This window comes from Scomber japonicus, chromosome 2 (assembly GCF_027409825.1).
Source record: "Scomber japonicus isolate fScoJap1 chromosome 2, fScoJap1.pri, whole genome shotgun sequence".
NCBI classification, from domain to species: domain Eukaryota; kingdom Metazoa; phylum Chordata; class Actinopteri; order Scombriformes; family Scombridae; genus Scomber; species Scomber japonicus.
Window position 1 is genome coordinate 23956545 of NC_070579.1, and position 27913 is coordinate 23984457.

Consider the following 27913-nt stretch of genomic DNA (forward strand, 5'->3'; position numbering starts at 1 on the left):
TATTGTATGGCACAAAAACGGGTTAGGATTATATAATTTACAGGATCTGTGTGTGCTGTGTATAACTGCAACTTTAATGCTGCTGTTTAGTTTTCCTGCCTGTAGATGGCGCATGTTGACAGAACAGGAACTCCTGAGCTGGAGAAAAAGGTAAGACATCTCACTCTGCGCCATTCTCTTGGTACCACGAGACTTTGAGTGGAGTCGAATCTGAAATAGTCAAAAAGTGAGATGGCTGTCTATATTTTTAGTCACAGGTTGTTATCATACTTTCTTGATCAGATTACTTATTAATTAAGATTAATATTCACGCTTGCCGACTGCCGTACGTCTAAATTGACGACTTTTAAAAACCTTTGCGCGATTCTTTTGTCGATATACGATCTTTGCTAGCTCTCGCTGTCAGCTGAAGCGGAGGGGCGTGGTGCAAAGCACGCCCGCTAGCGTCCTCTTATTCAAGTTCATATAAGTAGGTTAGCTAGGTGAACACAGCAGTGACAGCTCTGTTTGACTGTCTGTTCCTGGCAAGCGGAATATAAACTAAACACACCGCTTGTACCTTGCATATCCTCCGGTTTGTACTTACTCTACTGTCCGCTGTGAGCCACCGTAGGCCGGAGCTGAAATGCGAACGTAGCTGTTAGCGAGCGAGCCAGGCCGCGGAGAACTGGCCCGGCTGTACCCTTCATCCAGAAAGGAGCCTAAATGTGTCACACAAACCAGTTTACCGAGTTGAATCTCGACGCTGGAGAAGATGCGCAAGGACGTGAGGATATTACTAGTGGGGGAGCGTAAGTGAAGCTAACAATAACTTACATTGTACTGTTTGCAGAGTCAGCTCCTGGCATTCACTTCACATTGATGCTACCAGACGGGCATGTGATGATGACAACCAGTCACACTAGTCTCTCATGACGATTTCAGTTAGTTAGCTCTCCTTTACAGCATTATTTTGTTATGTATTGTGTTACTCTGTGATGTGTTGTTGGTCTGTAAGTCATTGTTATTGCCCCTATCTTGGCCATGACGTTTCATAAATAAATCTCAACGGGACTCAGCAGTTTCAATGTATGTAGGCTTGCAGAACAAAGGTTGTACTGACTTTGAATGCATGTCATTTAGGACTTATGTCGACCTATAGAAAGACGGTCAAGCTACTAAAAGCAAAATGTCTGATTTTCTTGAAAACACTGCAGAAATGCGTCAGTACTACAACAGGGTCAAAGAAGTTAATACTTTTTTAGATGTGTGCACAGAGCTCTGTACAACTCCAGCTGTCTAGGGACATCTGCTTGTCAAGGGTTTCCTCTGGTCTCTGAATTCTTGTGCACTCCAGACACCAGATTTAATCTTCCTGAATCTATGCTCTCATGATATATTTGTTTACTATGACCTTTTAATATGATCTTAAAACTACAGGTTTTTAGGTTATGGAAGGTTTCTGTCCTGGTAATAGAAAGTCACAAGGAAAATATTAAAAAGCAGAGCCTGCACGAAAGCTGCAAATTCATAGTCACACATGCACACATTAAAAGTTGCCCTGTGGTGTCTATGTATAATGTATAATGTGAGATCTGTGTCCCAGCCACATGGCCTGAATAGCTTGTTAAGCTCAATAATTGTTTTCACGTTCATTTAATGAATGATGTATTTTCAGTGTACGCTAAGGACAAAACACCCACTTACTCTTCTTGTCTCTTTCTCTCTCTCCTCCTGCAGCCAAGGTGGGAAAGACGTCTCTCATCATGTCCCTGGTCAGCGAGGAGTTCCCAGAAGTGGTACGAATGAATTATTCTTATGTTAGACATGCATTACAGCGGTATGGAAAACCTTGACGATGTCGCTCCAATTCCATTAGTGTCTGCCTTTGTAGAGTTTCACACAAGTCTGATCTGATTGTAATTATGAAGTAAATCTGTCCGTATAAAAGTGACAAGCAAGTTGTGTCCATTGCAGGTTCCTTACCGAGCTGAGGAGATCACCATACCTGCAGATGTCACACCAGAGAGAGTTCCCACACACATTGTGGACTATTCAGGTAAAGCAAGACCAAGACTGTTCCTTCGTTTGACTATGTAGTGAGTGAAAAAGCTTTTCATGCCATTTTAACATCACTACTACATATTTAGTTAACATTGGAAACTCTTTTTTTAGATACCTTTTTTTTCATCTGGTAAGTTGAGACAGAAGAGCACTTTCCTTATTTTTATTGAAGTGCATTTGTCTTGGCTTTGACAGAGGCTGAGCAGACAGATGAGCAGCTGTTTCAGGAGATTGCCAAGGTCAGTTAGTGCATTAAGTATCTCCTTTATATTTGGGAGAGAAGTGCTGAGTTCAGTAAAAGCCTAATGGATGTCTCTGTCTATCCCTTACCTAGGCAAATGTGATTTGCATTGTGTACTCTGTCAACAACAAGAAGTCCATAGAAAAAGTGAGTTACTTCTGCTGTAAGCATTTCCATAATTTGTTTGTATAGCAGTTAAACAGTAAAGTTTAACATTAAACACTGTCTGTGTGACTGCATGACACTCTGATTAGGAGGTTTATCTCATAGTAGCGTTTGTCTTTTCATTTTTTTTCTACCTTTGCTTTGACTGGTGTAGGTGACCAGCCATTGGATCCCCCTCATTACTGAGAACACAGACAAGGACAGCAGGTGTGTACTTCCGTGTTCTTTGCTATTGTCACTTCAGTTTTAGTTTGATGAAATATGGGGAAGCAGAGGAGACACAATTCTCATTTTGTGTATGTGCGTGTCACAGCAGAACCAACTCCTTCCTAATACTAACTCCCAACCCAATGAAAAGTCTGCAAAAGACTGGTCTCTGTTCTACTACAGTTTAAAGTGCTGACCTACAGTGTAGTCACAGAGTGGAAATATTCACAATTGCCTCTCTGTAAGGTAGGAGCAGCAGTGGAAATGCAACACTTCACATGAGCGGATTCAGCCCCCTGCGTTAAAGAGTCACAGCTTTTCTGGGAGAAAAATTGCCATTGTGTACTTTCAGTAGCTTTTAAAACATGTTAACTGTCTTGGAGCTATCATTAATTCTTCGGTGTGTGTGTTTATGTGTGTGTGTCCAGGGTTCCTCTGATCCTGGTGGGGAATAAGTCAGACCTGGTGGAGCACAGCAGCATGGAGACCATACTGCCCATTATGAACCAGTACAGTGAGATAGAGACTTGTGTTGAGGTGAGAAACAGCAAAACATTACCATCAAATAGAGGATGATTGGCCTGATGAATACTTCCATATTCAAGTTAAATGCTGTAGTAATGCTATTTATTCAGACAATAGACCGACACAGATGTGTTCCCCAGGAAACAGGAGGTTGAAAGGGAAAATGTTTTTTACATGCTAACAAACACTATAAAACTTATTTGATATGACCTGTGAACCTTTTTTTTCTCCCTGGCTTTACAACCATTTCTCCTATAAATATATATTTATGTTTGTGATTCTCACAATCAGCCAAAAGGAACACATGTGTTTCCCTCATGTCAATCTGTCAGTTGTCAGTAATATGATTTTGAACTATGTAAACTTTCAAGCTGTGGATATCTGCAGCCTATATACTGAATTATGAGTCGTCAGTTTTATTAATTCTTTACAACGACCTCCTTAATGGGTGCTTGTTTTTTTTTTTTTGCATTTTTACTACTCAGTGTTTACGATGTGGCAGCCCCACAGTGTTTGATGTGCTAGGTTTCTGTTTTGTACAGTAATGTTGAGTATGATAGGTGACAGTAGTGACCACAAACTGTCACCGTAGCAGTGACTGCTCTCTGCTATCAGGGCGTCATCTGTGGGTTTTCAGACAGGTTAATTAGACCAGCGGTGTCACTGAGACGGATCTTGTGTGTTAATACCCTGTCTGGCGTTTACTCAGCTCACACACACACATAGAGAGTATATACAGACCAATACACACATAGAAACACACACAGTAGGTAAACAGGGATGGCCTTACTTACACTAGCTTACCAGTGCATGTCAGGCTCTATTGATCACAGGGTTGCAAAGGCTTTAGGGCTGGTTTGCTACAGTATGTTTATATAATTGCAATATTGAAAACTTGTGTGCATGTGTATAACTAAACCTTCTTTTCCTGCTGTTCATAGTGTTCAGCGAAGAACCTGAAGAACATCTCAGAGCTGTTCTACTATGCCCAAAAGGCTGTTCTTCATCCGACAGGTCCCCTCTACTGTCCGGAGAAAAAAGATGTAAGAGCGAGGATGAAAGTGTTTTTTACTCAAGTTGTGATTTGCTCTGATGTTTCTGTCACATCTTCAGGCATGCAGAGACTTTTCCAAATAGAGACATTTGGTTATGAAATCATTCTTTCTGAGTGACTTTTGGTCTGCTGCGTTTGTTCTCAGATGAAGCCACTTTGTGTAAAGGCCCTGACTCGAATCTTCAAAGTGTCTGACCTAGACAACGACGGTATCCTCAATGATAATGAGCTCAACTTCTTCCAGGTAAATCAAATGTTGCAGATCAATAAATTCAACAATAATTAAAAAATTTAAAAAAATAAATTCTGGAGGTTATTTTTTTTGTAATTTTGAGAAGGAGAAACCATTCCCTCTCTTGTGAACAGAGGCATTTTTGCTAGTTTTCAAGTATGTCTTTGTCTGACTTCCCACAGCGGACATGCTTTAACACCCCACTAGAGCATCAGGCGTTGGAGGATGTAAAAAATGTGGTAAGGAGGAATTTGAGCGATGGTGTATGTGACAACGGACTCAGTCTGAAAGGTAAGAACAACTTGGCTGACCTCCTTTTCATGTTTTTCTAGCACAGAAACCTCTCACAGTACTCCTGGCTGTGTTGTTTGATTATTTCTGTGTCTTTTTATTTCTGTAGGCTTCCTATTCCTTCACACGCTGTTCATCCAGCGAGGTCGCCATGAAACAACTTGGACAGTCCTCAGGAGGTTTGGATATGATGATGACCTGGAGCTAAATCAGGACTACCTCTTCCCTCCGTAAGACTCTGATTTAACACCTCTGCCTTTTTTTTCTCTTCAGTAATATTAACTGTCTTCATATCTTGGTTTTTGCTGTTTGAATATGACTAACCTTTTCACACTGTGGTATTCATCTTCACCCTGTTCAGGTTGAAAATTCCTCCAGACTGCACCACAGAGCTCAACCACAATGCCTACCTCTTCCTGCAGAGCGTCTTTGACAAACATGATAAGGTACAACCCTGCAAGCATGACTGCTTCTGTATTTACTTTAGCTTCTGCCCTTTGGCAAAGCTTACAGGAAGAGGCTCAGCACCTAATTCTGAATGAAACCAAAATACTCTCCTCCTGCCAACACTGACCACCCGCTGAGGAGTTGAATCCTTGCCACTGAGGAGGGATTAACAGGAGAATTAGAAGTGACATAAGAATTAACGTCAAAAAAGAAAAAGAGAAAGTGGTAGCTTGTGCAAACGTGTGGGTGTGTTTCACTCCGTGTTGGTTTTTGTAGAATTGACAGGCAGCTTACCAAGTGGCTTTTTTTTTTCAGTGTCGATTTGTTTTCCTGTGTACAGCTAACCAACCTTTGTGTATCTCAGGACCGTGACTGTGCCTTGTCACCAGATGAGCTGAGGGACCTGTTTGATGTTTTTCCGTACATGCCCTGGGGCCCAGATGTCAATAACACAGTTTGCACTAATGATCAGGGTTGGATCACTTACCAGGGATATCTCTCACAGTGGACGTAAGTAGGCATTTAATTTATTTAAAGGCTCCATGTGTGGATAAGATTCCCACAGATCCTTAAAAAAATATTAAATAACATTTTCAGAAGGTCCAAAACATCTTAAAAAGTCTTATTTATAATTATGGTAGATTTTAAATTTTGAGATGATGCCTAGTTGCCTGAGAAACTCTCCACAGGATTCACACTGTATATATAAACTTGCGTCACTTTTTATCCAGGTTAACAACTTATCTAGATGTCCAGCGATGCCTGGAGTATTTGGGTTACCTCGGTTACTCAATAATTGCTGAGCAGGAGTCCCAAGCAGCAGGAATTACAGGTACTGTTTTATCTTTTCTATATTCATGATAGGCTTTCAAATCATATTAAAGTTGATTGTAACATCACATTCATGATTCTAACATGGACATTTTAATTTTAATTTCTTACTTTCATTCATTTTAATGATAGACCCGTTGAATAAATTGCTTTATTGAATAATTTTCACATCAGTAGTTACCTCTGACATAGCGCCAGCAGCTAGAGAGTTGCTGCAGCTGGTCAAACTGAATGTTGTTGCTGTCTGACTGCAGGCATACTTTGTGTACAGCAGCAGTCTCAACTAATCCTCTGATACCCGTGTGTGTTTTGCCCCCCTGCAGTGACCAGAGATAAGAAGATTGACTTGCAGAAGAAGCAGACCCAGCGCAGTGTCTTCCGCTGTAATGTCTTTGGAGACGTTGGCAGCGGCAAGAGTGGCTTCCTCCAAGCCTTCCTGGGTACAAACCTCATGGTAAACAGAGATAAACACTAACATTTTAATGGAGGCTTTGCCACCATACATATTTTCACTGGTGGTTTTACTCTCTCATGAACCCACCCCACCCTTACAGGGCTAGCAAAAACAAACCTTTATATTTTAGTGAGTAAAACATACTGTATATGTGAACTATTCCACTAAAATGTTTCATGTCAGAAATCTCTTATGTTTAGCACATATAACATCAAAAATACACTTTCCTGATGTATTCTTTTTCTTCTTTTCTCAGCGCCAAAATATGATAAGAGAGGAACACAGATCCTATTACGCCATCAGCACAACCTATGTTTACGGTCAAGAGAAATACCTTCTTGTGAGTATTACAGTTATTGCTTATTGTTGCATAATTAATGGGTATTTTTGTATCTAAATAACATTTTTCTAGTGCTTGTATAAAGCCATGATTAGTATGTACAGTATATGTGTACTACAATGCACTGTGTACGGATTTCTCAGGCCAGTGTGAGGGTGGCTGTGCTTACCTGGCTGTTTGTATAAGCTTCTTATCATGTCCACCTAATGCTTTTGTCAAGGAAGCACTTATACTTGCATGACAAAGGCATCGGCATTATAAAGCTTAACTTGCAAAGTGTCTGTATTTCTTCCACCGTCTTTTTTACACATTAACTGATGGCATTAGTAAACTAGGCCTCTACAGCCAGCAGAGAATAAGGTTGAGACTCTTCCACATCTCCTCTCTTCAGCTTCATGAAGTGTTCCCCGACTTCGACTACCTGTCTGATGCTGATCTGGCCTGTGACATTGTCTGCCTGGTCTATGACGTCAGCAATCCTTACTCCTTTGAGTACTGCGCCAAAGTCTTCAAGGTAAAACTATGTGGGCATTTCTCTCGCTGAGTTGAAAGAAATGTGTTCAACCCTTTGTGACTTCATCTTGACATGTTGACGATAGGGCAGAAAAATGTCTGTTTCATATAATGCTCTATCATTTATTTTGTTGTCATAAATGACACTCTTCACGGCAGTATTTTATGCTGAGCTTTTTTTGCACTTACAGTAACATAATGAGTGTAGTTGTCATCAACCCAAGTACTTCACCTAGTTCACTATCCTCTCCTTAAATCTGAACAAATGATGGACAGATGACAGGGGGTGGGGACGTGCATGAACCAGAAACTATTTATTCATTGAATTAGCAGAAAATGTGCTATATTGTGATGTGTATTATTACTTGGATATGAAATTACCTCAGGATACAAGGTTTTTGTCTTATCGCACAGTCCTACCCCACCATGATCTTTCATTACATACTCTTTTATCCCCTCAGCAATATTTCATGGACAGCAAGATTCCATGTATGATGATTGCAGCTAAGTCGGACCTGCCAGAGGTCAAACAGCTGTACGGCTGCAGTCCTCTGGAGTTCTGTAGGAGGCACAAGATGCCACCTCCACAGTCGTTCACCTGTAACACTGCAGATGCACCCAGCAGAGACATCTACACCAAGCTTACCACAATGGCCATGTACCCGTACGTATACACTACACATGATCTAGACTTGTTGAAATTTGCAGAAGCATTTTTGTTCCATTTTCCCCAAATGGTAGCAGGTGTAACTGTAGTTTTACAGTTTTGAAATACAATTTACTAATAGACTGAAGTCTGATTTGACCAAATTACAGCTGCATTCAACTGATAGAATGTACAGTATGGGAAATATGTTCACCATATTACACTATGTCTTTCTGGTTTAAAATTTACCAGGATATTCAAAATCATAATCTACCAGCTAATGGATAACTAATATGTTAAGATGTGATACTTAATACAGACTTTTATTTTTTGCTCCTGATGTCAGTTTGGTGACTGCAGTTTTTGAAATGCAATCTTCGACCTTCTTTCAAAAGACCAAATTTCAAATGTCCAGTTTTCAACATTCTTCTGTGTATCTGTGCCAAATGTCCCATGCCAACTTCTCTCTCTCAGCTTGTTTGTTTTTCTTGGCTTAATTTCTTCTTCTTAATAGCTTTCATGGACATGACTTTGTGGTTGCTGATGTTTAATAGACAGTTTTGTATTTTCATCTTACATTTTGTTTAGTACTTCTTGTGAACTGAAAAGGATTTGCTGGTGTGATGAGATTTTGTCTGGTTTCACTATCGCTGAAAGATGGTGCTATTGTTGTTCAATGGTCAGGAAGGATTAACCTAAACTTAAAAACACAAACTGTGATCAGAATTTTACAGAGTGGTCATAGAGAGATAAAAAAATATATATCAAGGCCACGTTTTACTACATTGAGCACTTGAAATGCTGTTGCAACCACGCAAGACACAGTTCATTCCCACAGTTTGATTAATTCATGGACACAAGACACAGCTGACAAATAGCTCTTATCAGTGTCATTGAATGAGTTGTATACATCTTTATGCAGGGTGGATTAAGACATACTTTAGCAGCTTGTTGATAGCCTGCCTATGAGTTCAACATTGGCTTTATTATGGTGAATAGATTGATGCCAAGTTAAGGTTGATTTTATAGACTTAATTGTCAATGTACAGTTAATGCACTTGGGAGCTCACTGCATCCACACCTAAGAATATGCTGGTGTGTGAACATGCCTCACATAATCAGGCTTGTAATTTTAAAATATGCACTGTGATGTAAGCCCATGAAACCAATTAGCTGTTAATAAACCTCTGCTATAGCTAAAACATGGTGATTGGTATCCTGATCTAGTAATCTAAGTAGTATTTATCATTTGAGATGCAATGATAGTGATTGAATTGTTGATACAGTTCGGCTTTCTGTATATACACTTATCTTGTGTGCAGAAAATATAATTTCGAGCACTCTGTGTAGTAAAACAACTCTGGGGCTCCGTAGAATCCAAAAATATCTGTGGTTTCTGAGACATAGCTCCCTGCCTCAGATAAACTCACTCCTTGTTGAGATGTTTCTTCTCCTTGCAAGTGTTGGTATCTGATATCATGTACTGCTGTCTACATGCATTAACAAAGTTCATTGCCCTCTGGACATGTTGCTTTCAGTCTGATGCCACAGTATTTTGCACTGTGGGTTTACCTACTGAGCAGGGATGCTGATCTCTCCCAGAGGGTCACACTCCTGCGATCATACTGCAGTTCACTGTCAACACACGGCACCACTGTGCACATCAAACAGTTGCGTAATTAAATGAAAGCAGATTTGAATCCACAGCCTAGTCAGCGACAGACATATTTTTTATGCTCCACCATTCTTTGGTAGTTTTTCATTTTTATAAGAATGTTGCATACCCCATTGGATTTATTGTTCAAAGAACTAGTATAAGAGACTATTTAACTATTAGAGTCAGAAATAATAGGACGTTCAAGTTTAATAATCTCCTTGAATAACTCTGAAGTCTAAGACTGTAGACATACTGATACTAGGGCCGGGCAATTAATCGAAAAATAATCAAAACCGACATTTAGAAACTCTAATCGACTTAACCTTGGTCATGTCAATGAATCGTGGTGTTCACTGTTGCCATGACAGTAAAGGTTGCATATCTTTAAGGAATTTGAAAACTTGTCTCCAGTGATCATTTTAATCCAAACCATGATCTTTACATAGTTCTAATCAAGTAAACTTTAACCACAGCGTTACACCATAAAACATTATTTTCACTCCCTAAAGATACTCATGTGAAAATATCACAACATATCGTGTGAGGGCAGCAGTTTAAAATACAAAACAAAAGAAACTGTGAAAATACATAATTGTTCATCAAGGGTGGAGATAATCATTCATTAATCGTAATCAAAGTTAAAAGTTTAATTAATCATGATTTTGATTTTTGACATAATCGCCCAGCCCTAACAGATACTGATGTCAGGTATCAGTCTGATATCGACTCAAATAGCTTGATTGGCTATTGGTGACATTGGGATGATCTGGTATAGGATACAATTATTTTTATAAGTAAAAATTCAGAAAACGTATATCTATGTATTTACATTTTGTTTTACAGAGTTAGGGAAGCAAAGTTTAAATCAAGCCTGGGTGCATCCCTATCCAAGATAAGATCTGATTTAGTCAATTTGAAAATGCTTTAATTAGAAAATGTGTTTGAATGACCTTCTAGAGATTAGTGTAGTGATTCATCCTCCTAAATATATCATCATCTTTCATGGATCTCAGCTTTCAGATGAGGCTCTAATAATGGTGGTGGCATGTTTTAACTCAAACCATCTTTTCTTTCCCTTGTGTGTGTTTTGGGTGTGCTGTATTTGGCTGTGTGTGTGTGTACGTATATGAACTGTGTGTTGGTGTTTGTCCTCCCCGTATCTCTCCTCAGCCATGCCAGGCTGCGCTGCATGTGCACTTGTAACCGGTGCACCTTCTGCTTGTGTCAGAACTTCCTCAACTCTGAGCTGCTGCAGACGGTCAGGGCCAAACTCTACACTGTGGTACTCAGAAGGTCCTCTTTACCTCTTACATTCCTTTCTTCTTCCCATTCATTTTTTCTTCCTTTTTTTCTGCCATTCTTTGCAAAGTTTTCTTCATTTTGTTCCATCAGTTTGTCAGAAATTAGAATAAAAGTGACATTCATCAGCAAACCCTTTTACTTACTTCTAAGTCCCTCTTGTTTTCTACATCATTTCCTGCCATTTCACTCCTTTCTTCTTTTTTCATGCTGTCAGAGTCCTTTTGAGCTCATTTTTTCCTCTGAGAAACCGCTCTGATATCTTCATTTCCTTTCAGCTTTCTTTGATATTCCTCCCAGGTTTCCTTTTATTATTATTGAAAGCACTTTGAAAGCATTTTGATTCCAGTCCCATTGTCATTCATTTGATGTGGTATTCCCTGCTGCTGATTTCTTTGCTTGTGCTGCCGTTCCTCAGCTGTATCATCCAACAGAGATGTCATAACTCATGTCGGTTCTTTTTGTGTCATGTCATAAGTATAACCCTGCTAGCTTCTCATCTGTATGTAATCTCCATATTTTGAGGCTTCGTCCCTGCTCTGTCATCAATTCGTCCATGTTTTTCTTCATGTCTGTTTTTCCTGTTTACATTTACCCTCTTTGCAATATGTTTCACTAACAACCGAGACTGTTTTCATTCATATTTGTTTAGAGATATAAATTCAAGAGAAATAGTGTTTTTAGTTCTTCACAAGCTTGTGCAAAATATGTTAACTCTTTGCTATCCTCCCTCTCTGTCTCTGTGTACAGGCTTTAATCTTGCTTGCTTCTCTTTTTCACAGACACATGAGTCAAGCAGATCTAAAGAGCTCGACCTTCTGGCTGAAAGCGAGTGTCGGGGCCACAGTGTTTGTGGTGCTGGGCTTCGCCATGTACAGAGTACTGCTCAAACCACGGTGATTCTGCGACACCTGGGTCCAACCCCCCTTTACACAGGGTACATATAGAACTATTTTGACCAGTCCCACCATAAGACTTCCCCACTTGTATTTAGTAAATTTATGGAAAAATCTGTGATGGATTTATTGTAAAAAAAGGTCCAAATACATTGAAAACAAAATGTGTGCAAGCTTACCTTAACTTTTATTTTATTTTTTTGCATTTTCTTTCCATTTTACATTTCTCTTCTTGGGGATAAAAGAGAAGGAAGAAAAAATTTAATTTTGTACCAAAATTGCTAATTTGCTTAATCTGTTTCTTTGCAAGTATTTGCAAAGTAAAAAATAATATATTTATATTTATATTGAAGAATAGAGGCTGCTAATGAGCCGTAGTGAGCTACATCTGAGAGTCGCATAAATAGCTATTTTTTTGGTTGCTCGCTGATTTAAATAATGAACAACTCAGTGTCACTTGTACTAGGGATTATGATGTGAGGGATGCAGTAGAATCCATGATTTTATTAGAGTGAACAATATGTAAATACTGTATATAACATAGTGGATGTACATTTGTTTGTCATTAGTCCAAAAAGGTTCATTTTTGATTCACATTCAGACACTAAATGCAAATAAACTAGTTCAACAAACAGGTCATAAACTACACTAAAGGTTTCACAAACATAAGCATTGATTCTCAACACTGACAGATTATTGGTTTGCCTGTCATGGCCAAACGTTTGGATGCAAACTTTTTCTTTTGATGTTTGTACATCTGAGCAGGTCGGTGTTTGATGAACGGATGTGAGTATGTGGAACGAAGCTGCTCTCTCTCATGTCTTCCCACGTTGGTCACTTTACTTTTCATGTGTGTGTGTTTGTGTACTAAAATGAAAATATACACTACTGTGTACTGCATGCTTCATAATTTCTGACCACATTCCATTGTGTTAAGGATTGCTGTATAAAAATGACCATGCCAACTTCTCCACATTGCTTGCAAGCTCTCAAGGATCCATGGATTCAGAAAAGTCTCATGGTCTTTTTGTTGGACCCCCCCTGTTGATCCCTGGTTAGCACTCCTGGTTGCAGAAGATGCAATCATATCAGTCCGTTATCAGTTTTCATGCAATTGTACCTGCCTGCCATGGTCTTCAGTTTGATGTATTGACTCATCCCTGCCTTTCCAAAAGTTTACAATAAATAAATGTCTGTTACATCTGGTGTGTTGGAATTGACTCCTTTCATTTTACCAAAAATCTAATTGTCTTAGTCTTGCTTGCTTTTCAGTCAAACATTTTTTAATACAGCCCACAATAGATAGTGTAACTTTGTTGTATGTATCGCATACACATCAGGTAATGAAACTAGTATAATTCTCCTACCTCAAAGATGTCCAATTGTTACTCCCATGAATCCCAGCAGTCTTTTTTTTTTCTTCCACTGTACGAAGCATTTTATCACTATGTAATTCATACAACAAAACTGCGCTATTAGTTGCAGGCTAGAAAATGTTCCTGAAATGTTTTTATTCTTTTATGTATTTCTGAATTGCATATGGTCTGTTTTAATAAGGTTGTATTTCAGTCTACAGAGCACTGCAGCAGAGGGAAATGTGTTAAGGAACATGATGAGACCAACAATTTTAACAATTTTAAAGACACACTTGTCAATTAGTTATTACAATCACAGCTTCTATATCACTAAATCAACTATCCTCGACTGTTCTCAACAGAAATCTGTCCAGACTAGATGAGAACTTGCATCCAGTGATTGTAACAAGCATTTAATTTGGTAAGATCTGTTTAAACACAAGAGGGCAGTGTTGTTTCAAAAAAGAAGTGTAAAAACTAAGTTACCGGTTTCATTGGCTCCAATGTAATGTATGTTTTACAATTGAGTGGGAAAATAACTCATGTCTGTTCATGTGTTTAAAAAAGTATAGCAGCTTCCACAACAAGCCAGTCTATTAGGGGAGGATGAACCAGCATGGCATGTTTAAGTGGTCAGTGATATTGTACAAGGTGAGCCTTGAGAAAATGTGTAAGGAGTCACTTTAAGAAATGTCAAATTGATGATTAACATATCAGATGCCAGATACGATTGCACTGTGTTTCAGTATGATACCAAAATATAATCAAGGCATCATCTCCATTTAGGAATAAGGAGCCTTCCTTCTGTCATGGTAATTAAACAGCATCTTGGGTCATCACTGTCAGCCAGATCAGCTCAAAATATCTAATACTTCTGATTATTTAAAATTTTAATTGGGAATATTTTCAGCTTAATTTTCTCAGTTTCACTTTTTCGTAGCATGTTTCACATGACATCACAAAAAAGAGCAATAATATGATACAGAACATACAGAGTTTACAAGCTCTTGAATAAACTACTCATTTATTTACTGGCATATTAGTCTGAAGCAGCTATCGCTTGGAGCCGCTGGGCAGTTTTGAATCACTTATTCATGAGGGATGTGACCGAGAGGATTATGTCTGGTTTACTCAGAGTCCTGACCTTGAATTTTAATCTCTTCCAAAATTTTACATTTAGACTACTCACTAACCAACAAACTTTCTCAATAACACAATGTAAAAATGTGTTAAATGAAGCAGTAGGCTATATTAAAAAGACCCAAACCTATTCTGGGTTATTAAATCCACAAGACATCTGAAGAGTTGTCTGGTGCAGCTGCTTTGTCAGGACATTTAAAGCACCAATGATTTTCTCCCTAATGAGTATCTGTAACTATGTTAGGACAGACACTGTGCTGCATGAGAACGCCTATTTATCTATGAAAATAAAGCTAGTGCTAGTGCATACCGGTAAAGTGTGAACACAACGGGCTTTCTTTAGAATTACCAAGAAAACACTTTGTGCCTGCCAACAGCTTTGAGAGAGACTCCTGTGAAAATAAGGTAATACTCCCCAGCTGTTAATTTATACACCAGCCAAGTTCTCCCACATAGCAGGTGTTTTGCTTATCGCTTTCATTCTTTCACCCTCTTGTTCACACTCTCTTCCCTCATCTCCCTCCATCATCTTTGCCTGTCACGTTACAGCTCCTCAGCTAATTTTAGCACATGACTTGTGAGCACGTCAAAGCTTATTTTGTCCAATTAGCTGATTTTAATGGAAATTCCCACTGATGCCTTTAGCTAACAAGACCATAATTCCCTTCACTCGCTGGTAATATGAAAGATGGTTAGATAATATTTTTCGATCGGACGATCACAAAAGAAATTTGCAGCTTTTGTCTGTTGTAAAACCTCCAGGACATGTTAAGTTCTCTCTGTACACAGCTTTTAGTGTAGTCTTCTTTGAATTAAGGATTTTACTTCCAGGCAGTAGGCAATTTAAGGGTGGATGCCATCCTGCTTGTTAGCAAAATGACCAAAATGTTTCCCCCCTGTTAACCCGCCATAGCCTCTCTCCATCCCCTAGTAGCAGGGAGAGTGTGGGACAGAAAGGTTGTTTAATAATATGTTAGGCCAGTCTGCCTGACTCACTGATCCTTTATTTGACTGAGGTTTATGCAAGTTAGAATCTAACAATGGCTTTGAAATATCAGTAGCCTAACTGAGCTGTGTATTGATAAATCTGTAGTACTGAAGTCGCAGATGGATTTGTAATGACACCTTTTTCTCTCAGTCCCCAGCTTCTGTCAGTTTTGTCTTGGATATATAGTATTCTCTAAACTATATACTATAAATAGTCAATTCCATACTATATTGTAGTTCATATAGTACCTTAGAAAATAGTGTCTCCTTCGTGATCAAAGTGACAAGTAGCAACGTGTGAAGAGACATCATAGAGATACACTGCGTCCGCCGGTATAACTGAATACAGAACTGAATCAATTCTTAACAGAAGCAGACTGACTGGTTTTGCAATATAATTCAGAATTTTGAATATGCACTTAGAAAATAGAAACTACTTATACTGTAACCAGTATTCCCAAATGTCTTCAAAGGCCACCATCCCCTTTGTTAAAATTTCACAAATCGACCACTGTTTCCAGGAACAGCTGAAAAATGTTGTGTTAATTGTGAAGTTTAAAAAATTCTCATGAAGTTGAATGTTTATGCCCATAAGATGTGCATTGCATCTGTTATGCAAATCCCGGCAGCTTTATGCCCCGAAGTCCTTACATTCTATTAATAAATGTGCAATAAAAGGCTCTCACCTCTGTACTGGCTTTTTTTGTGCATAGGCTTTGTTACTTTGAAATGTATTGTTTAAGCTTTAATGATTATTATCATGTGGGAGGTAAAATTAGTTATTTTGTGCAGTTGTTATATTTTTTAGTCATCTGCATTCTGATCTGACCCTTTTGGCCATGTAGTTTGCTGACTCTGTGAGTGGTGACGCACAATGGCTCCTGGGTGTTTCCAAACAACATGGCAACAGGTAACAGACAACAGGCTTCAAATTTAAATTTATGTCACTGTGTAGGAGTCAGGATAAGACCTCCAGGGTTTGTAATATCAACTGGCCATATTGTTTCCATGGCAATGCAATCAAAGAGCTGGGGGTGTTTCACTAGAGGGATACTGATCAACCTACACACTACAGGTCACACCACAATAGCATCATTTCTCCTTAAAGATGCCTTCCAACCAACTATTAAGTGTGTTTGATGTCTCACTAGGTGGGTGTTTGTCTATAATGGGACCCCATCATTTTAGTGACTCTTGCAGCAGACCTGGAGGGAACAGGTTATATCCCCATAAAACAACCTGGAATTTACAAGCTTGGACACTCCCTTCTTCCTAAGTCTATAAAGGAGGATACTGTGCAATTTAGGAATTTATGTATGCTGTTTCATTGGGACACTTGGTATTTATAACATGAGATGAAATACAGTTAAATGTGAATGAACCCCAAATGGAAACTGGGCCATTGCAGCAGAAAATATCAGGATACCAAAAATAAAATTTAGCAGTAAAAACATGCTGAATTGTAACTAAAGATGACTGAAACTGTAAAATCTCATATGTCGCTAATGTGTGGAAATACAGCAACACAATCAATAAATGCATTTAAGAAGAAGAAGAAGGAGACATTAGTTATATATAAGAATAATTGTCCTCTAGCAAGAAGTGAATTTGACATTTTGGATGTTAATCACATTTGCACTTCACTTGGTGCAGACTGGAAGAGGGTGTAGGGAACGATTGGCACAGCATCTCACCAACAGACCTCTTACTGTGTGCTACCTGCGTCTACGTGAACAACGTGCTAGTTTTAATTCACTCCTGAGTAACCAGAACCACTATTGATCCAGTGTTTTACAGAACATTTACAGAGACGATTTACAGTGTTATGATAAGCAATCACTTACAATCACTTTTTTCTATTGTCTTTTAAAAATGTACATATTCTTCATTTTGGTTCACTTCAGAAAAATTCAGCAGCTTTTCCATTTACACTGTAAACCATCTGTCACTTTTCATACTCTGAACAGTATGTGTAGATTGATAGATAGATGAAGGAAACAGCCATTTGAATTACAAAGTGTGAATGAATGGGGCAAGCTGAGGTGTTTGACAGATGCAGAGAGAGAAGATGAAATGTAGAACTTACTTATCGGCAGCACAATGTAGAGAGCAACAGAACGCGACTGCTTGGCTTCTGCGGGCATGGCTGCATACCTGTTGATCGCTGGAAAAGCACAGAATACGTTTTCATTATTTCTTTGATATTCAAAGGAATACTTTGAAACATTGGAAAATACACTTATTAGCTGTCTCCCTGAGAGATAGATGAGAAGATTGATACTTGAGTTGTCTCTTTGTGTCCGTTGTGTTTTTACTTTTGCTGCTCTTTTCATACAGACATACTTACATTCTGACTCTGATCCTTCCTCCTGCTCCTGCTCCTCCTCCTCTTCCTCATGCTCCTCTCCCATGCTTTCCTCCTGCGTATCGATCTTCTGCCTCAAACTGGTGAACACCGACTGAAGCACGATGGAGTCTTCATATATCTGCTCACATAACATGAGAGAAAACAGCTGGATGTCATTATCATCGTCATGTAGATAAAGATTTCAGTGGGACAAAGACAAAATATTCAGCCTGCATGATTACAATTACATTCTCTGTTAAAGGGAGAAATTAAAAGAAAGGACTGAAAGAACGTTTCTTCCATGAAAGACATAAGCAACTGCTGGGCCAGTTAGCAACAAAATTATTCATTTTTCCAGGTTTCATCTAAACTGAATATGGTATGGTAATTATGGCTGTTTAAATGATGAAACTTGGACCTTGCTGAGGGCAGCTATATGAGTTTCTGTTATGTATAAAAATACCCAGTGTGAGAGGTGTCATACTATCCTAACTGAACAGTAAACAATAGAGAGGAGGAAAGCAGGTATTTGTAATCTTGTAATCTGTGTTAATGAGTGATTATTGTATACAGCAGGTCTCACCAGTGATCCCTCAAGGTTAAAGGTTTGAGCATTTTGGAAGAGCAGCATGACGTCTCTCTCCAGGTCACCCAGACTGCGGTAGCAGTGACTTCGAATCCTCTCCTAGAGATGGAAAGGAATGAGTCTGTACATCACTTTATCTAAGAGAGAGTAGAGACTTTTGTTTTTAGAGTTCTATACTTTGCTGCTACGGTGACCAATTTACCCTAAAATAATGATTTTTTCTGATCTTACCTTGATCTTCCTGAAGTCTACAGGCTTGCGGATCAGTTCGTAGTACTCTGGAAGCTCTTTTAGAGATGGCAGCTGGATGAAGACCTCGCTCAGCTGACGCCCACTGGCACTGCAGGAGTCAGGAGATAACATCATCCGCATATGAAAGATCCCCATAAATGACTGAATTCATCACATAAAATTTCCCTTTTTTTTTAGTTTTTTTCTATGTAAACTTTAAACAGGAGAGATAAGATCATTGTAATCTATGACTAAAACTGTTCTGATGATGATGCTCTCCCCTTATTCTCCTCCATAGTGAACTGTTTCATCCCAGTTATAACAATGAAAGCTGGGAGATTGTCCTCAGTCTCTAGTTGAGTGAAGTGTTTAGAGACTGACCTGTTTGGTTTTGAAAGTTAACTTAACGGTTGAACAGAAATAGCTAGTGATCATTTAATGATGCAAAATATTGTAACAGCATTAATACTGAATTAACATTTCCTGTTATGTCTAGCAGACACCATGTGTAAGTGAGATGTGAAATCTTCTCACACTCCTCACATAATCCTGTCCTAACATGACACTCATTCTGTGGTTATGTATCAAATATCAAAAATCTTACCACACCTGTAATATCAGTTAATACACACCCAAGAACAGGCAGACAATTACCTCATCGCCTACAGTCAGTGTGTGTCAAGGACTACAGTTCATTTCTGCTACCTGTCTTTGTACTTGATGACAGCGTCCACAATCTTCTTCATCTTCTTCTCTGCCTCTTTCCATCTTCATCTTTGTCTCCTTGTCCTTGTCTCCTTGAGGAAGAAGAGGGGCCAGGTAGATCCAGGTCACGGTCCCTCTTCCTCTTGCAGGTCGTCTTTTTGTGGTGCACCTCTTCTTCCATCTCTTCCAGTGTTCCCTCCTCTATTGCCTGCTTGAGAGAAATGAAGAGACTCCATATACTGGAAGATGAAGAAGAGGAAAAAGAACAAGAGATACAAAGATGTAGGGGGAGGATTTTGATTGTTTTGAGTTATGGCTGAAAGTGAGGACTTCATCAATGGATTATTGATGTGTTAGTATGAAATGTAAATTATCTTTGGAATAAAGACAGACCATGAACTGGTCAAACTCCTCCTCGCTTCTGGCAATCATCTGGTTGACCGTCTCATCGTCTGGGACCTCATCCTCCTCCTGAATACAGTAGACACACATTGGCGAGCAGAGCATAAGAAAGAACACATTTTAGAATTGTGTGTGTCGCTGGTGCACGCACACACATTAATGCGTAGGCATACGTCTTGGCCCCAGACCTCATCTTGCTCTTCATGCTCCAAGATAGCCTGCAGAAAGGCCCTGCGCTCATGACTGGAAGACTTCTGGTCGAACATGCCAGCTTATGTTCCCCGGGACCTATGTTCCTAGTTCGTAGTTGAAATATAAACAGCAGCAGTGTTCTTTTTAAATCAACAAAATATAACCTCTTAATACACGCCCCTATTTTTTTATGTTTTTAGCCTAAGCGACGTCATACACCGATGGAAACCTCAGACTATTGGCTAAAAGGTTATCAACTTCATTTCACCGAATATTTCCATAGGCTGGAACAGCTGTCAATCAAAGCCTAGTTGTCGTTGTCGTCGGTCACATCACAGACATATAAATAATTTTTTATGTCTTTATATTTAATCTTTATATGTCTATGGGTCACATGTCCTCATTGGCTTTGGAGGCATGTACTGCCTGAGCACTGATTGGCTTGTGAGTGGTGTCGTCAGAAGCAGGAGAGGCTCACGGTCGTAAACATCTAGTCACGTGTACTCTGAGATGAACGTGCAGGTCAGGAAATGACGTAAACGGACCGTGTACGGTTTGTTATTTGTGTTATTACATTTCGTGTTGGACTAAATACATGTTGACATATTGAGGAAAATATTCCAGTTTATGGAAACGGATTTCATATTTCACAAGAATGGATACTTGGCGAGCTGTACAGAAAGTCCTGAGTCATAAGATGATCGTTGTGGATAAAGGGAAGACTTTGAAGGTATGTAGCATTATAGCTGTTCTTACTTTAGCTGAGTGGCTAGCCGAGCTAATCGCTAATACTATTACGGCTGTGAGCAACCATACAATGTGTGAGTGGTCTTGAATGAATCAGGACAATCTAAGCTTTCTAACAATGCACGGCATGAGTATATATGTTTAAGGGTTGCTGTTTAAAACATTCAGAAGAACGTGTCGCTACCTACTAACCATCCGTCCCGTCCCGTAAGAGGAACAGCGTGCGTTAAGAGGATAAACTGCTCTTCATTCATAGGAACATACACTCTGCCTTTTCACTCTAGAATACGGTGTGTAATGTGTGTCTATGTGTGTGTAGTGTGTGTGTTTAATCCAAGACATGATGTAGTCATGCATTGGAGTGGAGGAATGTTAGCATTGATGTGGCAGGTACAGAATTACGAGTTGGTTTTTTACATTGATCAGAGTCAACTGACTCACTTGCGTTCCTGCTGCCTGTACCGCTACTCGTTTTTTGTTTTCAAACGACGCATCGACGCACAGTTTTTGCGTCGACGTATTTTTTGCGTCAGCGTAATCGATTACGTCGACGCGTCGCCCCAGTCCTAAATTGAAGCTGATAAAGACATATATGAGGTCCACCATGAGCCAAGAGAGGCTCACAGGACTGGCCGTTATGTCAATTGAGCGTGATGTTCGCCGGTCTTTGGACATGGAGGACATTGTGGTTGCCTTTGCTGAAGCCAAGGCTCGCAAACAGCAGATGTAGATATTTTGCATATTTTTTAAGGGTTAATCTTATATGTGTGTGTGCACTTTTATCTATGTTGGATTTTATATTTAATACCGAATTTGCAGTTTGTTTATATGTTGATTGCAAATGTTCAAATAAAATAAGTAAATATACTATGTGTGCAGTAGCCTATATGCAACATTTGTAAGCAGTATTTGCACTGTTAAGAAATATTGTATTGATATAATGTGTGGTTGAACTTCAACAGTGTGTCTATGCTGTGGTTCCTGTAGGCTTTGGGCGGGCGGGGCGTAGGTTTTTTTTTGCTGTGGTCCAGGGGGTGTCGGCGGCGGTGGTGGTGGGGGGGCCTCCAAGTTCATTTAGCTTGGGGCCCCCAAATTCCTTGAAACGGCCCTGTGTTTAGCAGCGGCCAGGATTTTCTCCTCAACACTGTTGACTGTGCAGAGGCGCAATACACGCACCTCATTCTGCTGGCCAATTGTACCATTACTATGAGGATGTGTTGTTCCAGATCCTTTCTGTGTATACAAAACACAAGAAGTGTTGGGTTTAAAAATAATTGCTGACACTCTGCTTCCTAAAAGGCTTAAATGATCAACCTCCAAAATAGTGATGGTGTATGTCAGCAGTACAGCTGCTGTTTAAAGATTCTTATTTTGTGCAGAGGGTGCATGCTGTCCTGGCTGTATCCAGTAGGCCCTGGCTGTGAGTGTCCAGAGGAGCTATTTATTATTTGCTGCAAATCAGTTTGGACAGAGTTCACAATAGTTAAAAAAAAAAAAAAAAGAAAGTTGGATGGCATTGTCCTGAGACAGCATGTTGATGGTTTAAGCTGCTGAATAGTTTTTTGGTCAACTGTATAAAATTCTGACATAGCAGTTGGGTTATTCCTGGGTGATTTTAGGGATTGCAATTGCTTCATTTGTATTGTTTTGCTGATTTGTTAATATTTAATCTTATGGATTGTATTCATAAAGTGCAAATTCATTGCACTTTATGAATACAATCCATAAGGAGTTCTGGTGGTATCTGTTTAGGGAGAGTTGTAAGCTTATCAACCATAGCAAACAGAGTGCCAGTATTGATGTTCTTATTAATAATGATAGAAAAGTGTCGTTGTAGCCTTCAATAATTCATGGTTAAAATGACAAAGGCTTTGTTTATTGGGTACAAATGACCAAACGACGCAAATAAACCATCTGAGCCAGTGAGAGAGACTGACAGCTAGCTATTCTTAGAGCCGGAGTTCCTCGAAACCCCTAAGCGGGAGCGGCTGGTGATCCCTCCTCACCGCTGGTCAAATCTCTCCCTGCCTCTCCGCCCCCACCCTCTCCCTCTGTCTCCCTGTGCCTGGAAGGACGCATGCGGCCAGACTCCTGGCGTCTCCTGGAGCTGAACCAACCATCCCGGGGGAGGCGGACAGTGTCCCCCAACCGCCTCCTCTTCATTCAAGGCTTCTTGCCGGCACACTGAGGAGAAACCAGACGGATGGCCCCGCGCTGCACCGCAGAAAACAGCGTGCCAAATATCATGACGCACCAAAAAAATCGGGCACTTGCTTTGACTTCTGAGTCTGTCATGTGACTGTGCCCACTCTGCTTAAGTCGAGTTTCACCAGCTCCCCTGGACAGAGCAGCCAGGTGAGACTTGTGCGTCATTCAGTCCGGTTTGTCATTTCTGCTCTGCGTTTCATGTCGTTATCAGCATTTGATGATGTCATTATTTCTTTCAGATGGATCTGCGCTCCGCTGCTGCTACTGCGTCGCATCTCGCAAAGTGAAACGCTCTACAAATGTGCGTCCCCCTGCCTCACAGACTTGGACCGCTGCCTGAGCCTCTGTTCTTGATTAGGGAACATTCAGGCTTCTTTCCAGCTCTGCAAACCTCTGTCGCTGCTGCTCGACAAGACTAACGATGTGGTGGAGGGTGGTGTGACGCCGCAGGGGGAGTTTATAGCCAAGAACTATTTCTAAACTATTATCAAATCAACTTTTCTTACCCGGATGGTTTGTTCGCCGATTGTGAAAATGCGCTGGGAATAACTGGAGGGCACGCAGCTCTTTAATTTATTGCTATTTGTATTTTCGCTTGGACTGATCCAAATTCCAAGAAAAGAGATGAGCGAGTAAGCATGGTGCTCAGCTTTTACATCTTTTGTTGTTGCTGACGCACTTTGGGAGCGAAATGGGATTGTAAAAACTATGGGGAGTCATTCCTGAGGATTGAGTCGCTTCTCTCCACGGGTGTATGGAGAAGAGCAGTCCGAGGATGACGGGTGGAACCCGGGAGGCGCCGGTAAACTCCTCTCCGGCGGTGGCGGCCAACGCGGAGGGCGAGGAGATCGAGGTTTTGGAGAGCACCGAGGTTCTTCCCGTGGCCCCAGAGGACGTAGGTTTACACACAATACAGAGGGACGCTTCAATGCACATTACACCACTCTTACCTTTTCACAATTACGCAAGAGGAGCCTGAGCCTAAAATTAATTTTAGAGGGTTATTTATATAAACGTCTTGGACTTATAACTAGAGTTTTACAGTGATATCAGAGGCGATTTAAAATACTACAGAACAAAAAGAGGAGCACAGTTTAAGAGGGAGTCTATATGCACACTGCTCTTCCTCCATTAGTAGTCTCAGACTTTATGATAAGGAGACCCTCACATATAATGATCTACACTTTGTTACCCTATTATCTTTTTTCTGCGGCTCATTGACCACAATGATCAGATAATAGCAGCATGTGATTGCAAGACTGCAATTAAGGCAGATGCGCGCAGAGCGGAAAGTCCTTTTAGCCGGGATTCATCATTTCCAAACAGGTGCTCCACTTTGCTGTGGCACCTGTTCCTGAGATTTTTTCCCCGTTTTCTCCTGTCACTCTCTCACTTACTTCACTTTGCTCTTTTTTCTTTCTTTGTCTCAGCAATGGAAGTCTCTGTTTGACAAGGTATGTACTGCAAGAGAGTACAGTGGCTTGAATCTTTGTCCACATGCATGTTTCACTCCTTGTCTTCTGAGGTAGGCCTACTCATCTATGTGTGAACTGTGCGAGACCTCTGACTTAATCTGTGTAATCAACTTGAAGCAACACAGATGTGTTTAACAGATGAAACACTGCAGTGTCTTGCTTAAAAGTCATGAAACATGGGGAAAATGTTGGAAGAGCACAGATGCAATATTGCACTAAAAGCAGAAGGGAAACTGCATAAATTTACGTTTTAATGTGAAACAAACTAGGAATACTGGTTATAAATTACATTAATGGCAAATGTTGCCCATGTATCATGACCACAATATTGTAATTATGCTGTAACATCTGTCACTAATGGAAGTAACTTAAAGCTGCAATATCTTGGCGGCAAGATGTAATCGTGGGAAAACTTTGAACTTCAGGATTCATAAATCATGAGTCGTGAAGTTATCGGAAACTTCACACAGCTTGCTCATATTTATCAGCCACCCCAAAGAGGTTAAACAAGACAAAAATCTAACATTAGTGAGTCTTTTGTTTGTCCTACAGCGCACTCCCTCTGGTTTAGGACACAATTTGTACATCACTAATACATTTTTATTAGTCCCTAACCAGAAGTTCATTTGGCTGAAAGTGGTGGCTGTACAGAGTCCCAGCTGGTGGAGAATAGACACTCCTCTTTCTCTCAGCCTCAGTTTGTGATTCAGGTTGATTCGAAAATTTTATTGTTAGATCAAAATCTTGCCTATTGCAGCTTTAAATCTTTTGCCTGCTAAGATAAGAATCACAGCATGTAACATGTAACCAAGCCATTGCTTTGTCGAGCCAAACTCCTGCAGAGAGGCAAGGGTATCAGAGCAGTGCAAGCACATTGGAGGTTTTGGGTGTGTCGCCTGCTGACATTGACCCTGATAATGCAATTAGGGTGATACATAATACAGGGTTCATTGATCTGCCAGCAAGGCCAATTTTGTAAGAAACACATGCAGGGGTATACACACACACGCACACATAAAGATTATACAGCAGAGGAACCCCAGGAGAAAGGAAGCACAGACCAGCTGATCATGCAAGCAGCAGGTCGGACTGACAGACGGCAAGCGGACCCCATACAACTACACACATACACACACTGATTTATGTGTACGCAGTCACCATGCTGTGGGACTGCTCCAGCACCTGCCCACCCTGGGGCCCCCTGCTCTCTCCTTGGGGGAATTATATGCATTTGTGTGTGCAGGGGGTTAGTGGGGATGTTCAGGGTTGAATCAGAGGCTCGTGTCAGGCTCACGCTTTCAGGGGGAGACTGAGGTCCCATGGGATTAGGGGGAAAGGCGAGTTGGGGTGTGGTGTGTGTGTGTGTGTGTGATGTAGCATTTTCTATGAACGAGCATTAAGTGGGCCTCTCAATCCGCTGTCTTTATGCGTGTGGCGGCATGGCTTTGAATTTCCTTAAGTAGACGTATGTCCCAAAAAAATGCGGGTTTGTCCAAATGGCAAGGTTGGTGCCCAGTCTGGCAGCAACAAATGTCCTTTCACTCTTTTATTCTCCTTCCCTCTGTCGTCCTCACAATGAGTTGCTCCATTTGTCAAGGGGCTGACCCCGGAGTCCCCCATGCTTTTCTGAAGTGACTAAGGAAGAGAAATGATGGGCCGCTGAAAACCAGGAAAAGAAGGACTTTAAATCAGTCTGGTAGCCTGTGTCACTGCATAACGGACAAAAGATTATTCTTTCTCAGAAATAAAGAGCAAGTCCAGGCTTCTTTATTTAACGGATGCAAAGACACACACACTTGCAAAGTGCAGCTATGTGTGTAAGTCCAATGTGTTTGTGTAGTTCTGTTAATTTGCCAGCAATATGAGAGAGCAGACATAAAGTAACCCCTCTACAAATGTAAACAATGACACTGTACGGATAGAGTTTTTATCCAAAAAGTTTTCCAATTTTGCCATCATTCATCTGTTTACACACATCTTTAGGCCTTTAGGAGTTCTTGCTGAAAACACTTTGACCTGGAGGTGGGAGGTGATCACAGCATTGGAAACCACACCTTTCCAATGTTGGAATTAGGATTGCGTCCAACATTTTGTTTGTCAAATTGACAAACAAAACTTCATGCAGTGATTTCCTGGTGTGCAGAAGTGAAAAAGCAAGTTTCACTCCACTCTATGATGACAGGTTTTTCATCCCGCCTTTGAGTGTAGCCATTTGGAATAGCTGTTTTTAGATGTGGTCAGGTGACACTTTGTGCGATCTGGTTTGTTTCATGGATACCCGTCTGTACACTTACAAACTTCCCACAAGCTACAGTTTGACCTTCTAGTGACTGTAATTTATTCATTTGAATAAAATGTTCCAGTGAGTATAATGTGTTGGTGAAACAAGATGTCCAGAGATGAAGACAATGATGCATCTCTTGTGTTAATCAATTTTGTCATCACTGCCTTGTCAAATGCAGAGCACGTTCTATTCTGTCTACCCCATGAGGGATGTTTACACAGCAGAGAGAAGGCAGGATCATTTTTGGACTGTGGCTTTTCTCCAGCTTCTTTAAAGCAGTTGAGCTGTGTACAAAACCCTCCCCATTGTATCCTTTTTACCGGCTCCCATGTGTTCTGGGTACATACAGCTATCAATATCTGGGTTCAGACCATTGGTGGCTGGAATCAAAGTGCTGCGTCGCTCTGTTCGCCTTCCCCTTCACTCCTCTCTTCTGTCCCTGGAGAGGATTTTGTTGCTGTATAAGTGCTTTCCTCCTCTGCGTGCAGGAAGTAAGTGAGCAAACCTCAGAATGCTTTGATTCATGTTCCCCATCGCCTGAAACAAACATGAGGACTGAACACAGACAGAGGCAACGTCTAATGAAGCAGAGGAGATGCTGTTATAGTATAACAGCTGTACTGCCATTTAATCAAAGTGTCCCAGCCTCTGTCTGTCCTGTACAGGCACACAAGTCAATCTGGACTGCAGTCATTATACCCAGATTATTGACAATATACTGTATGTATCATTCAAAAGGAGAAACAGGATCTTTGTTTTGAAGTCTCCATTCTGAGCTGATTTGCACTGAAGTGCCCCGTCGTGTTGTTTTTTTGAGGATTTTGGGGGATTTGGAGATGGATGTGTGTCCAGGATTTATCTGATAAACCGCATTAAGCATGTTTAGATCTCAGCCCGATATCAACCAAACGTGTGTTTTGTTCTCCCGGAAAGTCACCTCAAACAGATTTCCTTGTACAACTGTGACTAAAGGACCTAAATTAGAAATGTTTTAGAAGAATCCCTGTCTTTTACTTCACCAGTTTGCCGGTAAAAAGTGGGCTTCTCTGTCTTTCTGTTGGAAATTACAGGAAGAGTTTGAAGAGTTACATCTACATCTATGGTGCACAGAAACAGAAAATCATTATTTAAGAGGACTAGGAATGTCCCAGTGCTTGTAAACCCTGAGAGTGGAAGTCCCCAGTTGTACAGGCTGGGAACCTAACCTGCAACTCAGAGTAGATGGAGCACTTGTAGAGACACGATGTGTACAGACACTTTTCTGTCCAATAGAAAGCTGCACTTTTAACCCATGTGGCTTCTTATTGCCCTGGAACAGGTACCTCTGTCAGTTGTGGTGATATAAGACTTAAAGCATTCATACTATCAGTGAAAAGTAACATTTCTTTCTCTAAGCTGTGTGCATGGTCATTA

General features: G+C 40.4%; 2 protein-coding genes across 3 annotated transcripts; one reads left to right on the top strand and one right to left on the bottom strand.

Annotated features, from left to right (window-relative positions):
* Positions 1–488: 488 nt before the first annotated feature.
* Positions 489–13040, top strand: rhot1b (ras homolog family member T1). 2 transcript variants are annotated; one of them, XM_053332689.1, is made up of 20 exons: positions 489–791; positions 1720–1778; positions 1957–2038; positions 2239–2282; positions 2378–2431; positions 2604–2656; positions 3085–3193; positions 4123–4224; positions 4381–4479; positions 4650–4758; positions 4868–4988; positions 5120–5204; positions 5570–5715; positions 5937–6037; positions 6360–6490; positions 6747–6830; positions 7222–7344; positions 7805–8007; positions 10817–10939; positions 11728–13040. In XM_053332689.1, exons 1-20 carry the CDS (start codon positions 755–757, stop codon positions 11843–11845), a joined length of 1983 nt encoding a protein of 660 aa, XP_053188664.1. In that variant the 5' UTR covers positions 489–754; the 3' UTR covers positions 11846–13040. The 2 variants fall into 2 exon arrangements, with proteins under 2 accessions (XP_053188664.1, XP_053188673.1); XM_053332698.1 differs by lacking the exon at positions 10817–10939.
* A 3923-nt stretch (positions 13041–16963) lies between these two features.
* On the bottom strand, positions 16964–19860 carry LOC128366059 (transcription activator BRG1-like). Its single transcript, XM_053326713.1, has 9 exons — positions 19768–19860; positions 19586–19663; positions 19322–19431; positions 19193–19255; positions 18488–18596; positions 18254–18355; positions 17671–17809; positions 17410–17487; positions 16964–16977 (listed from the first exon to the last, which is right to left on the bottom strand). Exons 1-9 carry the CDS (start codon positions 19858–19860, stop codon positions 16964–16966), a joined length of 786 nt encoding a protein of 261 aa, XP_053182688.1.
* Positions 19861–27913: the final 8053 nt, after the last annotated feature.

Excerpts from the sequence above, each read along its gene's own strand:
- rhot1b (XM_053332689.1), top strand. The coding sequence starts at position 755 with ATGCGCAAGGACGTGAGGATATTACTAGTGGGGGAGC. Across the intron at positions 2,657-3,084 it reads AACACAGACAAGGACAGCAG|GGTTCCTCTGATCCTGGTGG; the intron begins GTGTGTACTTCC and ends GTGTGTGTCCAG. Across the intron at positions 6,831-7,221 it reads GTCAAGAGAAATACCTTCTT|CTTCATGAAGTGTTCCCCGA; the intron begins GTGAGTATTACA and ends TCCTCTCTTCAG.
- LOC128366059 (XM_053326713.1), bottom strand. The coding sequence starts at position 19,860 with ATGTTCGACCAGAAGTCTTCCAGTCATGAGCGCAGGGCCTTTCTGCAG. Across the intron at positions 18,597-19,192 it reads GTCATCAAGTACAAAGACAG|TGCCAGTGGGCGTCAGCTGA; the intron begins GTAGCAGAAATG and ends TGACTCCTGCAG. Across the intron at positions 17,810-18,253 it reads TTAACCTTGAGGGATCACTG|ATATATGAAGACTCCATCGT; the intron begins GTGAGACCTGCT and ends TTATGTGAGCAG.